General features: G+C 41.8%; 1 protein-coding gene across 3 annotated transcripts in view; it reads left to right on the plus strand.

Moving 5' to 3' along the window:
• Window positions 1-1,194: 1,194 nt before the first annotated feature.
• Window positions 1,195-11,614, plus strand: part of Fktn (fukutin) — a 39,715-nt gene continuing 29,295 nt past the window's right edge. The window contains exons 1-2 of one of the 3 annotated variants that reach the window (XM_005362193.3): window positions 1,195-1,266; window positions 3,297-3,506. In XM_005362193.3, coding sequence (XP_005362250.1) covers window positions 3,402-3,506 — 105 coding nt within the window. In that variant the 5' untranslated portion in view covers window positions 1,195-1,266; window positions 3,297-3,401. Of the gene's footprint in view, window positions 1,267-1,883; window positions 1,906-3,296; window positions 3,507-6,802; window positions 6,942-11,614 lie in introns of those variants that run through there. The other 2 variants (XM_026786703.1, XM_026786704.1) reach the window with 2 other exon arrangements.

An 11,614-nucleotide genomic window follows, 5' to 3' on the forward strand; every position in this document is an offset into this window, starting at 1 on the left:
TATGTCCTGGAGCGGGAGCAGAGCTCCTAACACCTCTGCTCTGGAAACCTTCCCCCCACTGCTGGAGCGGAGGTATAACACTTGCACTGGGGAAGCCTTTCCCTTCAGAGCCCAACACTTACAGCTATGCACTTGAAAAGCATTCACTTATAAAAACCTGACAGCTCTTCTTACTTATAATTTTCGCACATTGTTTAGCATAATAAACACTGCTCATTTTTTTAAAAAATACCACCTCGTCACTCCAGTATGCATCAATTTTAACTTTTGTTGTTGTTAAAAGACAAGGCCTGACTCCTGACCCTCCTACCTTGACGTCCCGAATGCTTGAATCATAGGCATCCAGGCTTAATAGTGACTTTTTGAAACGGTCACATTCCATCACAATTTTTAGGAAAATTCTGTTTTAAGCCAAGCATGACAGTGCAAATTTGTAATCCCAGCACCTGAGATGTGGAAGTACTAGGATCCGTTGAAGGCCAACCTGGGCTACATGGAGAGTTTAAGACCAGCTTGAATTACACAATACAGAACGGGATGTGGAGGGTAAACTATTTCATCTTTTTCTATGGGCCCTTAGTAATTTTCGTACAGAGAATTTAAAACTACAATAATTTGTTTGGTGCCTTTAGTTCTCAAAACTTCTTATCAAAATCCACATCTGATCCTTACCAATAACACTTTAAACTACACCATTAAAAGCAAAAGATGCCAGTCCTCAGAACTGTATGTTTGTTCTGAGCCCTAGACTGGAAGTCAGCCCAAGACCTGGATGTCAATGAGGCAGCTCAACCTCGTGAGCTTGCTCATCAATTCACAGCTATCTTTCCCACTTCAGCCCCATTCGCAAGCAATGGCATCCAAAGCAGAACCCAAGGAGTTGTTCTGAATCTGCTTGCTTAGTGTGTGTGCTTACAGAAGGGCGGGGGTGGGGTGAGAACGAAGGGAAGAAATCATTATCCTCCCAAAGTTCGCAGGTAACCAGCTTTCTGTGCTGATGATCCAGAACACCAGCGGAGACAGTTCTGCTTTGTTCGCCGGAGTTTCTCCTACATTCTGAAGCAGCCTCGGTTCACTGCTGAAGGGAAGGCTGCCTGCGGCTTTCTAAAGGCCAAGCAAACAGCAGAGTTCCAAGAACTTAGACAGAGAAGTGGCAGAAGACGAGGAAGGTCCCCGGTCCAGCGTGTGCGACTGCGCGCCTGACGGCCCCTTTGCGACGGCTTTGACTGCCGTAAAGCAAGGTCGCCGCCGCTGCTGTAGAGTGAGGTAAGATGAAGGCACCCGGGCTGGGTCGTTGGTCCAGGGCGGGCGTCCTCAGGCACCTGTCGCTGGTTGCCAGGTACCAGCCACCTTTTGCGGTGCCACCCTACGGCGGTGGGGAGGAGGCCGAGATCTGTCCGCCGGTGTGCTGCGGCCGTCCCGGTTGCAGATCTTCCCTGCATGCCGATGCTTGTCCACTGATCGTCCTCACCCGGCTTCGAGTTTGGAGGTTGATGGAGACGCTCGTGGAAGCCGGGTCGGGGTGGTGTCGTTTGATCTGGGTGGTGAGAGCGGAAGATACGGGGATAAGGATCGGATGTGAGGACCCGGGCATGGCACGGTGCCTCGGCAGGGAAGGAACTGCTGCAGCCTGCTGCTCTGTACACCTAAAGGAGTGGCTGGAGGCGTGAACCACGGGAAAGGCGACCACGGCGGGGCGACTAGCCAGGGAGGGGCCAGCTCGGAAGGAGTTGGATGCCGCCTGAAGGACTTGAGAAGTTCTGTGTGCAGGAGCCAGCACACAGTATTCAAACGACATCAAAAAGTTTTCTACAAAGAAATCTTTATAAGTTGAGAGACTATGCAAAGGCCAAGGAAAAATGAATATATAGAAATCGCTATCACTATATAGTCTAGGTCAACAAGGTAGGGGAATATGTGTGCTTCCATGGTGATCCATTAAAACAAGTCGTATTCCCTGAAGCTGGTGCTGTGGAATTGAATGTCAACCAAGAGAAAAATTAGCATTGCAGGGTATAGCTATAAACCCTGTAACTTCTCAGGGGAAGTAAAGTGTGACCTCACAGCCAAACTCTCCCGACACCTGTGTTTAAACAGCGCAAACAGTGAAAGTAAGCAGCGCTGTTACGTTCTTTTTTTTTTTATAGAGTGGGCAGTGGGTATATAACGTCTTTGTGGGACACTGTACAAATAAGAGTAAAAGAACATAGTTATTGGACAGAATAAAATAACCAAGTAGAAATAAGTAGGGAAAGGAAAGAAGACAGAAGGTGGCATAGTTTGCCAGTTTCTCATTACAACCAGAAAACCTAAGTCAGAAAACTTAGGTTATTAAGTGAAAGAGGTATTAGTATTCTTGAAGACATAAAGCTAAACACTAGAGGACATTTAAAAATATTTAACCAAATGCCGGGTGGTGGTGGCGCACACCTTTAATCCCAGCACTCGGGAGGCAGAGGCAGGCGGATCTCTGTGAGTTCGAGACCAGCCTGGTCTACAGAGCTAGTTCCAGGACAGGCTCCAAAGCCACAGAGAAACCCTGTCTCGAAAAACCAAAAAAAAAAAAAAATAATAATAATAATAATAAAAAGATTTAACCAAGATCATATATTGGAGAGGAGTTAGGAAATACATACTGAATTCTTATTCTGAAGAAATAATTGGAGGTGATTGATACCCAGGATGAAAGACTAAAATGTTTACTAAACTATTTGCTACCCTTGCCAATACCAAGATTATTTATTCCTATATTACACGTGCATGCACACACACCCTCACAAAACAAAGATACTGTGCTTCTTGACCAAAATCTTCTTTCTCACTTATCCCCCAGAAGTAGTTCTCATTACGGTCGGAAGTCTTGTCTTGTCTGACTCACATTCTGAGATCCAAAGGTCCCAGGCCAGGTCTGTTGACTCAGAAACATTGTAGAAGCCCCTCCCCTTCCCCTGCATTCCTCTTGGCCAAAGTGTTCTATAGAGCTGCAGATAGCCTTTTCTCTTCCAGTTTTGCTTTTGTTGTTTCTTTGTTTGAGAAAGGGTCTTTCTAGGTTGCTCAAGCTGGTCTAGGACTCACTGTGTAGCCCAGGCTGGCCTTGTACTTGTTATTCCCCTGCCTCAGCATACCAAATGATAGCCATGTACTGCCATGCTTGGCTAAATAACGTGTGTGTGTGTGTGTGTGTGTGTGTGTGTGTGTGTGTGTGTGTGTGTACGGTCAATGATTATTGAAGCTAATTTTAAATTTTTCTTCTTTTTTTTTTTTTTGCCAAATTGACCTTTTTTTTTCCTTTTCAGAAGTACCTCTTTGTTCACAGAAAACAAGATTATCTTCCTGTTTCATGAAGAAGATGATAACAGCTGGGTTAGTGTTAAAGATATCTGCGAGAAAAGCACAGACCAATGAGTAGAATCAATAAGAACGTGATCTTGGCCCTCCTAACACTGACAAGTTCTGCGTTCCTGCTGTTTCAGCTCTATTACTACAAGCACTATCTGTCAGCCAAGGTAATTCCTTGTTTTTCTTATTAGACGTCACTGTGGCTGCGTGCTTTCTTCACATGTAAATTACAGTACACCCGATTAATAATGTTTAACTTCTATGGGAACATTTCTCACAGGGGTTCTCAACTTTGTAGGATGTAGCAGACAGTTCAAAATTACAATTAAATGTTTTTGTAATTATGCAATTAAATCAAAAGTGATGTTTAAATAATATTTAGTCTATTCACATTTTCTGATAAATAAAAATTACTATTCCACAAAATAATATCACTTAAATTAAGTCACTGATAGGTAATTTTGACAACCTATCAAAATTATTTTATCTTATAGTGTGTACTTTGATTCTGAATCTACAGAAGAGTTGTGGTATAGCTTACCTCTGCTGCTGTTTATGGGACTGAAGGTATAGAGATACTGATTTGGAGTCCAGGAGTAGTAAATGCCTGTAGCTCCATACTAGGATGACTGCACAGCTTTCCAGGCTCTCAGCGGAGAGGACTAGGTCGGCCATTGTCTTAGAGTAAAGAAGGCCTACTTCTGCTTTATATTCTAGCTTTACTGACTTTACTGTAGATGTCTTCTGGCCCTAGATACTTAATTAGGTGTGTTTATGTTTTCTGTGATCTACAAATGAAATCAGCCTTCATCATCGTGTAACTGGTAGCTCCACAGCACCGGGAGTGTTGAATGGCCTGTCACTTGCTCAGGAAAAGATAAAAATTCAAAACTTAATGTATCGTTCCTATTCAGGGTATAACACTTTCACATCATTGTAAACTCAGGACATTGTGAGCCACCTATTGTAAGTTGGGATCCATTCATAATTTGCTTACAGTTCACACCACAAAGGATATGTCATGTCTCTAGGGATTATTTTCTTCTCATTAATAACAGGTTAATGTGGTTTTAATTAAATGTGCTTGTCTGAGTTGTATTTATGATTACTTGTTAAGACAGGGTATATTAGAAGGTCTTACTCTCAATTTGATAGTTGTAGCAGTAATAGTGATTTGTGTGTGTGTGTGTTTGTATGTGTGAGGGGGCTTTTCTGTGTAGCCCTGGCTGTCCTGGAACTAGCTCTGTACCTCAAGCTGGCCTCGAACTCACAGAGCTCCCCTCCCTGTGCGTGCTGAGTGCTGGGATTAAGGTCATGTGCCACCACCGCCCTGCAGTGGTAGTTAGTAATCTTTGAGAATGGCTTCAGTGTTCAAGCATTAGTTCAGTCATCTGCCTTTCAGCACGCCACTTCTTTGAGCTTTGATTTCTTTGACTGGAACTCTTAGCAGCACCGCCAGCTGAGCTCAGTAGTCTAGTTGATGTGATGCATCAACTACATCTTAGTGTCTTCTACATATCTGTGCTCAAAGATGATAGCTTCTAGTAGCTTATGTTTCCCACTGAAGGCTTACATTACCATTTTAGAAATAAAGTTGAGAGGCTCAAGAGATGGCTCAGTGGTGAGGTCACTTGCCTGCAAGCAGGACAGTCTGAGTTCAGTTCCTGGAACCCACATGGTAGGAAGAGAACCAACTCCTGAAAGTTGTCCTCTGACCTCCACACATGTGACATGGCCCACCTCCTACCTCTTAATAGACAAACAAATAAACAAATAAATAAAAACAAAGTTGAAGTAAGTTACTATAGAGTCCTTGTGTGTCTATCTCTCACTGTTTAACTGGGATCTAGGGTGAGTGTTTCTTGCTCATGATTAACATGTTCAGGACCTGTAAAACTTGTGTCTTTACTTGAGCGTCTCTGATGTAGAAGTAACTCTATCTAAATAGACTGTCTTCAGGTTGGCAGGCATGAGATGAAATGGCTTTCAGAATGCTGAGGACATTGAAGACAGTGGGGTTGATAGCTAAGTAAAAGACAGAACAGTAACTGGAGCAAGCTTTCTCTGGTGCCTTCTAGCCAGATGAGCCACACCAGTGCCTTCAGCAATTGACTGTTCTCATTACCTAAGAGGCCGCGCACAGGCTCTTATTCCACGCTAGCTTCTTGTATGTTCAGTAATTTGCTTTCTGTTAAAGGGAGAGATAGCAAAGAAGAATGGTGGCAATTATTCACAGTGAATGATTTCCCTGCCGTCATTAGAGATGGGAATTAGCCTTAGGCATGTAGGACATACATAGCAAAGGCTTTTGGAATAGTGTTAAGTTGGTTGCTTGATAAAATTGTGTAAAGATTTTCACTTGGTCTTTGACTTTTGGCTTACTTTGTTTTGCTCTGAAGGAAAGCATGTAGTTATTCCTGGAGGAAAATTATTTTTTGACAGTCTGGTGTAATATGGCAAATTTTAATAAATGTCACCCCTTTATTCTCCCACCCCTCCATTTTTCCATTATTCAGGGAAAAAAAGTGAATTTCTTTTATATTCCTAGGCTGTAGACTATAGGTTTTCAAACCAGATGAGCTATTAATACACATAGCTTTCTTCCCCTTGCTGACTTTTAACCCCGAGGAGTCCAGTCCATGGAGAACTGAGGAGTGACAGCCTGAGCTGCAGAAGAGTGCAGCGCTCAGTTGGGGAAGTACCACAGTGAGGTCTGTCAGCCTCAGGGGCACAGGTTTATAAAAAACTGGAGAAAAAGCTGATATTGAAGACCTTACTTTTTTTTTTTTAACAAATTTGACTCTATTGCCATGTTAAATAGTCATACAAATTAATAATTTGGATTTTGAGTTCCTGTAAGAGCTTGATTATTGAATACTATACTTGAGAAATAATAAGGTTTTTCTTATTGGCATTCCATTTTTGGAATGCCTGTTCTTTAATGACATATTATAATTGAGTTAGTGAAGTTCAATAGCCACCAATTATTTTTCTACCAGTCCTTTTTAGGATATGTCCATATATTTATGCCTCTCAAGTTTTCAATACAACTATCCAATAGAAAATAGTTTGAAATATCTTTGTTTTTTTTTAACCCCTTGACTTATTTTGTTGAAAATTATTTAAGCCAAGCATAGTAATAGGGTATAGAACAGAAGGATCAATGAAGTTCAGTCCTGACTTTCTAGTATCTCACAATATGGGAAGCTTTGGAATTAAAGATTAAGAAACATGTAAGGAAATAGATAAATAATTTAATATTTATTTCTTCAAGCTTCATTCTGAATGCTTCACTAAAGAATTCTTCTGTCCCCTCCTGTTTAGACTCTGTAATGCTTAGGTACTGTACACACATTTTTTTTGTAATTAGAATTCTGATCAAATTATTTGCATAGCATGCCTATAGGGTCAAACCTAAACTCCATAGCATAGTATGCAGGGTCTTCTCTGTTTGCCTCTCCAGATCTCTCTTCACCATACTCTAAGCCTTGGGAGGCTGACCTCTGGACTGCATTAGCTGAGCTCCCTTGCCTTTTGGGTTCCAGTTGGGTTCAACCAATGGGAAGCATCAGCTGGAGATTGGAGACTAGGAAGAAAAAGAGGTCAGGTTATTTATTTTCTTGATTCTCTATTTCTCCAGTTATTGGCTGGCAGTGGCTGTGTTCTTATTCATTTTCAACTGTAGCCACTGGGTGCCAGCAGCTGTTTCCATAGGTAGAGTAACTATTCAGATAATGAAATTTAAACTCTAGGACTCTTTGCTTTATAGGTCCATGGGGATATTTGCAAGACTGCATGTGTTTGTGACATTTGCAGACTGTGCCTTTCCATCCTTTTCTTTCGATACGCCATTAAAATAGTGTGATCTTTAAGCCTGAAAAAACTAGATCCCCAGTGTTCTTATCGTTGACTTTTCGAGCTAAGTTTTCAGGGATAAAAGAAATGAAGAATAACATACTTGGGGGTCCTGGATTACTGGATATTTTATGGAGGCACAATATTTTAAGTTGGTCTTACAGGCTGAATAGGAGTTTTCCAGATGAGCATGAATAGTGTAGAAGGTCATTATAAATAAAAGTTTATTCCAGCAGAGTGAATTATGTCCATGTCTATAGGAGGAGAATCCTGTGTAGAAACCAAAGGAAATAGAGTACAAAAACCTTGATGTTTGTATATCAATTTGGATATTGATGTGTCCGGAGAGGAGTGAGAGATAAGAGGAAGAGTTCTGTGCTGGTGAGAGTCTTCTAGACCATTATTAAGAACTTCGGCTCTTAGTAGGTAAGACTGTGAACCCTAGGAGGGTTTAACTGTGACTAATCCATCTGCTCTTTTAAGATAGATTATAGGAGCACAGACTGGAAAAAAAAAAACTAGCTAAAAGGTTATTGTCATTTACACAAGAGGTGGCCATGGTGTAGACAAGGGAGTGAGTAAGAAATGCAAAGCAGAGCTGTGAGGGTTTGTTGATCATTGGATGCAGGGTCTGAAAGGCAGAAGAGAGGCGAAAGTTACTGGGTTTTGACTTAGGCAATGGAAGTGTGAAATAGCAGTTTATTGAGAGAGAAGAACTGGAAAGCGCAAATCTGAAACAGGATGAGTGGCAGGTGCCTGATACCCAGGAAGAACAGACAACTGGATAGACAGGTGTGCAGTTAACGGACTGCTATGGTTTAGGGTTACCATCTCATGGATGGTATATCAAGTCATAAGACTGGGGGAGGTGGAAGGAAGGAACAAACTCCTGCAAGTTGACCTCAGACCTCCAAATGCACAGCATGGTACATGCACCCTCTCTAAAATAAGGAAATAAATATTCAAAAAGAGAGAAAGATATGAACTGGAGACATAGCTTAACAGTTAAAGAGCATTTGCTGTTCTTCAAGAGGACCCAGGTTTGGTTCCCAGCACCCAAGTAACTCCAGTTCCAGGAAATGTAGTGCTCTCTTCTGCTTCTGCAGGCACTTCACACACGTGACACATTTGTATGGGTAAAACACTTAGAAACATATAGTAAGTAAGTCTTAATAAAAAGCCACAACTCTTGCCAGGCAGTAGTGGCTCACACCATTAATCTCAGCACTCAGGAGGCGGAGGCAGAGGCAGGTAGATCTCTGAGTTCCAGAACAGCCAGAACTACATAGAGAAACTTTGTCTTAAAACACACACACACAAAGACCAAAGGCTACAAGACTCAATGAGATGCCAAATAAGTGTCTTGAGATCTGCTTTGGCCTCTTAAGCTCATTTCAGCCTTCACTAGTGAGGCTGAGAAGGAATAGCCAGAGAGACATGGCAGGAGACCGAAGTATAGACTCCCGAGAGTCTAGGAAATGAGGGCTTGCAGTGAGGCAGACGTTTGCTAACAACCAATGGAGTTAGCATAGTGGAGGTCAGTGGTAGCTGTGAGCGTTTTGGCAGAGTGGGTTTGAGCTCAAGTGACTGATAGGAAAACATTAAAGTCATTGAGACCAACATTGGGAGTTCTGCATAAAGGAGAAGAAATTGTTGGGGGAAAAGAGCTGTCAAGAGGTTTTGTTTCTTGTTTTAATTATTTTTAATGGAAAAAATAATTTTGTGTTTGTATACTAATAGGAATGGTCCAACAGAGCGGTGTCTTTGACCAAGCAAAGGGCATGCGATTTAGAAAGTAGAGAAGCAGCTGTAAAAGAATGTAGCAGTTCATCTCTCAGGAGAAGAAGGACGTCAGACTGTATGAATCTAATTTCACTGGTAGTAAAGTAATTGGGAAGGCTTGAAAGTTCTCTGATTCCTCTTATTTTCTCAGGAAAGAGAAAGCAATGCCGTATGTTGACAGATGGGATACAGAAAATGTGTTAAAAAGAGAAAGGAGCAGAAAAGGTCACCTAAGAGAGTGAGAGGATTAATGGTGAAGGGAATGAGTGTAGCATTGCTCAGCAGAATGAAGCCCTACCCAGCATTCCTTGAGAACCGGCTGGGACACCGGTGAGCAGTCGCAGTTAGCTGTGTACCTGCTTTCTCAGACACGTGAGGACTTGGGTTCCTCCTGCTTGTTGTGCTTTGTTTTCAGATGAAGAGTCGTACTGTGTGGTCCAGGTTGGCCTCGAACCCACTAATGATCTTCTGGCATCAGCCTCCCAAATACTAGGATTATAAGTATGTTCCTCCGTGCCCAGCTGTGAACGTGAACTGTTTGTTGGGTTTTGTTTTGTTTTGTGGGATTTGTTTGTTTGGTTTTGGTTTTGGCAAAGCAAATAAAATAGAGGCAAATTATGAGCGTGTAGGAGGGCATGAGTGACAAAACATGGTGTTTATGAGAGTGTTGCTCAAAATGGTGGCACAGAGGGAGGAGATTGGGGATGTAGTTTTGACATGGTCGAGTGTTCTAGGTGGAGGTGATAGTAACACTAACTATATGTTTACTGCTCTTGTTAGAGGCTGAATGGGAGAGCAGGGCTAAAAATGAGGCGGACTAAAGTCTCATTCAGTAGCCACCTTTATTCAGAGCATCAGACAATTTATACACTGAATGTGTAAATTGTAGAATCACCTGAGTTATGAGTATGATTACAGGGACAAGCCATGCATGGCGAAAGCATGTTTTCTCATCGAGGTACATGAATGACGACAGCTGGAACAAACGCACTCCTCTCTGCTACACCTGGGAGGCGCACGAGAACACATGCCAAGAATAATTCTGTGTTTTGAAAAAACAAGGTTGTAAGACTCTTGCTTTCTTGGGCTCTTCTCAGAAACACTCAGAATTTCCCTCGAATGACTCCAATTTTAGACTGTTCCAACACAGTTAACTATACACTGTAAAAGGGTAGAATTTATAATATATAATCTTAATTCCAATAAAACTACTATAAAAACAATCTACTAGCTCACTAGAAATTTACTTATTCTAAACTCAACCAATTCAGCAGCTTAAAACGCAGGTTCCACCCGGCGGTGGTGGTGCACACCTTTAATCCCAGCACTCGGGAGGCAGAGGCAGGCGGATCTCTGAGTTTGAGGCCAGCCTGGTCTACAAGAGCTAGTTCCAGGACAGGCTCCGAAGCCGCAGAGAAACCCTGTCTCGAAAAATCAAATAATAATAATAATAATAATAATGATGATGATGATGATGATGATGATGATGCAGGTTCCTCTCCTAGTATAGGGCTGGAGTGAAAAACAAATGACTAGTTTCCATCACTTGTCAGGACTGAGGATCAAAGTTACTTTTGTTTTTATTTTTTGTTGCCTGTTTCTCTCAAATAACTGCTCTTATCTAAGTTAGAGATCTGTCGAGAGACTGAGTTTGGCTCTCCCTTCATTACTCTTCCTCCCTTCTGTTCTCCTCCAGTTAACAAATTTTTACTAACATCTGTTTAACCAAGCACTAGGCCAGACATAGTAACACAAGGCAGCTTGGCCTTGGCACCTGCCCTTGAGTGCAGTTTGATGAAGGACAAGCCTCCTTTGTTGAGCACATTGTGTTTGTAGGATGAGGCAATTCTAATTGTCCGTCAGCATCCTCTGTTATTTATATCATAGGTAGAAAACATTGGAAGCATACGGAGTTGTCAGAGTTCTTTGAGCTTGAAAGCTTCTTATCTCTAGACCGTCCAGCATTCTTTCTCCTATTTAGTTTCCGATTGATGAGGGCTTATCATATGAACAATATGACAATATTACTTTCTTCCTTCTGACATTTCAAACCTGAACATTTAAAAAGAACTGTTAACTTACAAGTAATCTAAAACATTTGAAATAATAGTGCACATTATGAAAAGTGTGAGTGTTGGGGCCATCTCTCAACTAGAAATAATTACTTTGCTTTACAGTGTTGTTCTGTAAGAGTGGGGGGGGGCAGAGCCTGACACTTGTTAGCTGCTCATTATTATATTTTTCTTTTTTTTTGGTTTTTTGTTTCTTGTTGCCCTGCTTATACTTCCTGCCTGGCTAATGGTCAATCAGCGTTTTATTAAAACAATACAAATGATAAATCTTTACAAAGTACAAGACCATTGTCTCACAGTGGCAGGGGGAGGGGGCTGACAGACAGGCATAGGAGCGTGAGTGCTGATGCTATTTCTTGATGGACATTAATCGGCTCAGAAATGCTAACCAGGTGCTGAAGAGATGGCTCAGAAGTTAAGAGCCTGATTGCTCTTCCAGAGGTCCTGAGTTCAATTCCCAGCACTCACAATCAACTGTAATGAGATATGGTGCCCTCTTCTGTTGTGCAGGCAGTACGTTGTATAAATAAAATAACCAGGTGCTGAAGAGATGGCTCAGAAGTTAA

Source organism: Microtus ochrogaster, linkage group LG5, assembly GCF_000317375.1.
Source record: "Microtus ochrogaster isolate Prairie Vole_2 linkage group LG5, MicOch1.0, whole genome shotgun sequence".
Lineage (NCBI taxonomy): Eukaryota > Metazoa > Chordata > Mammalia > Rodentia > Cricetidae > Microtus > Microtus ochrogaster.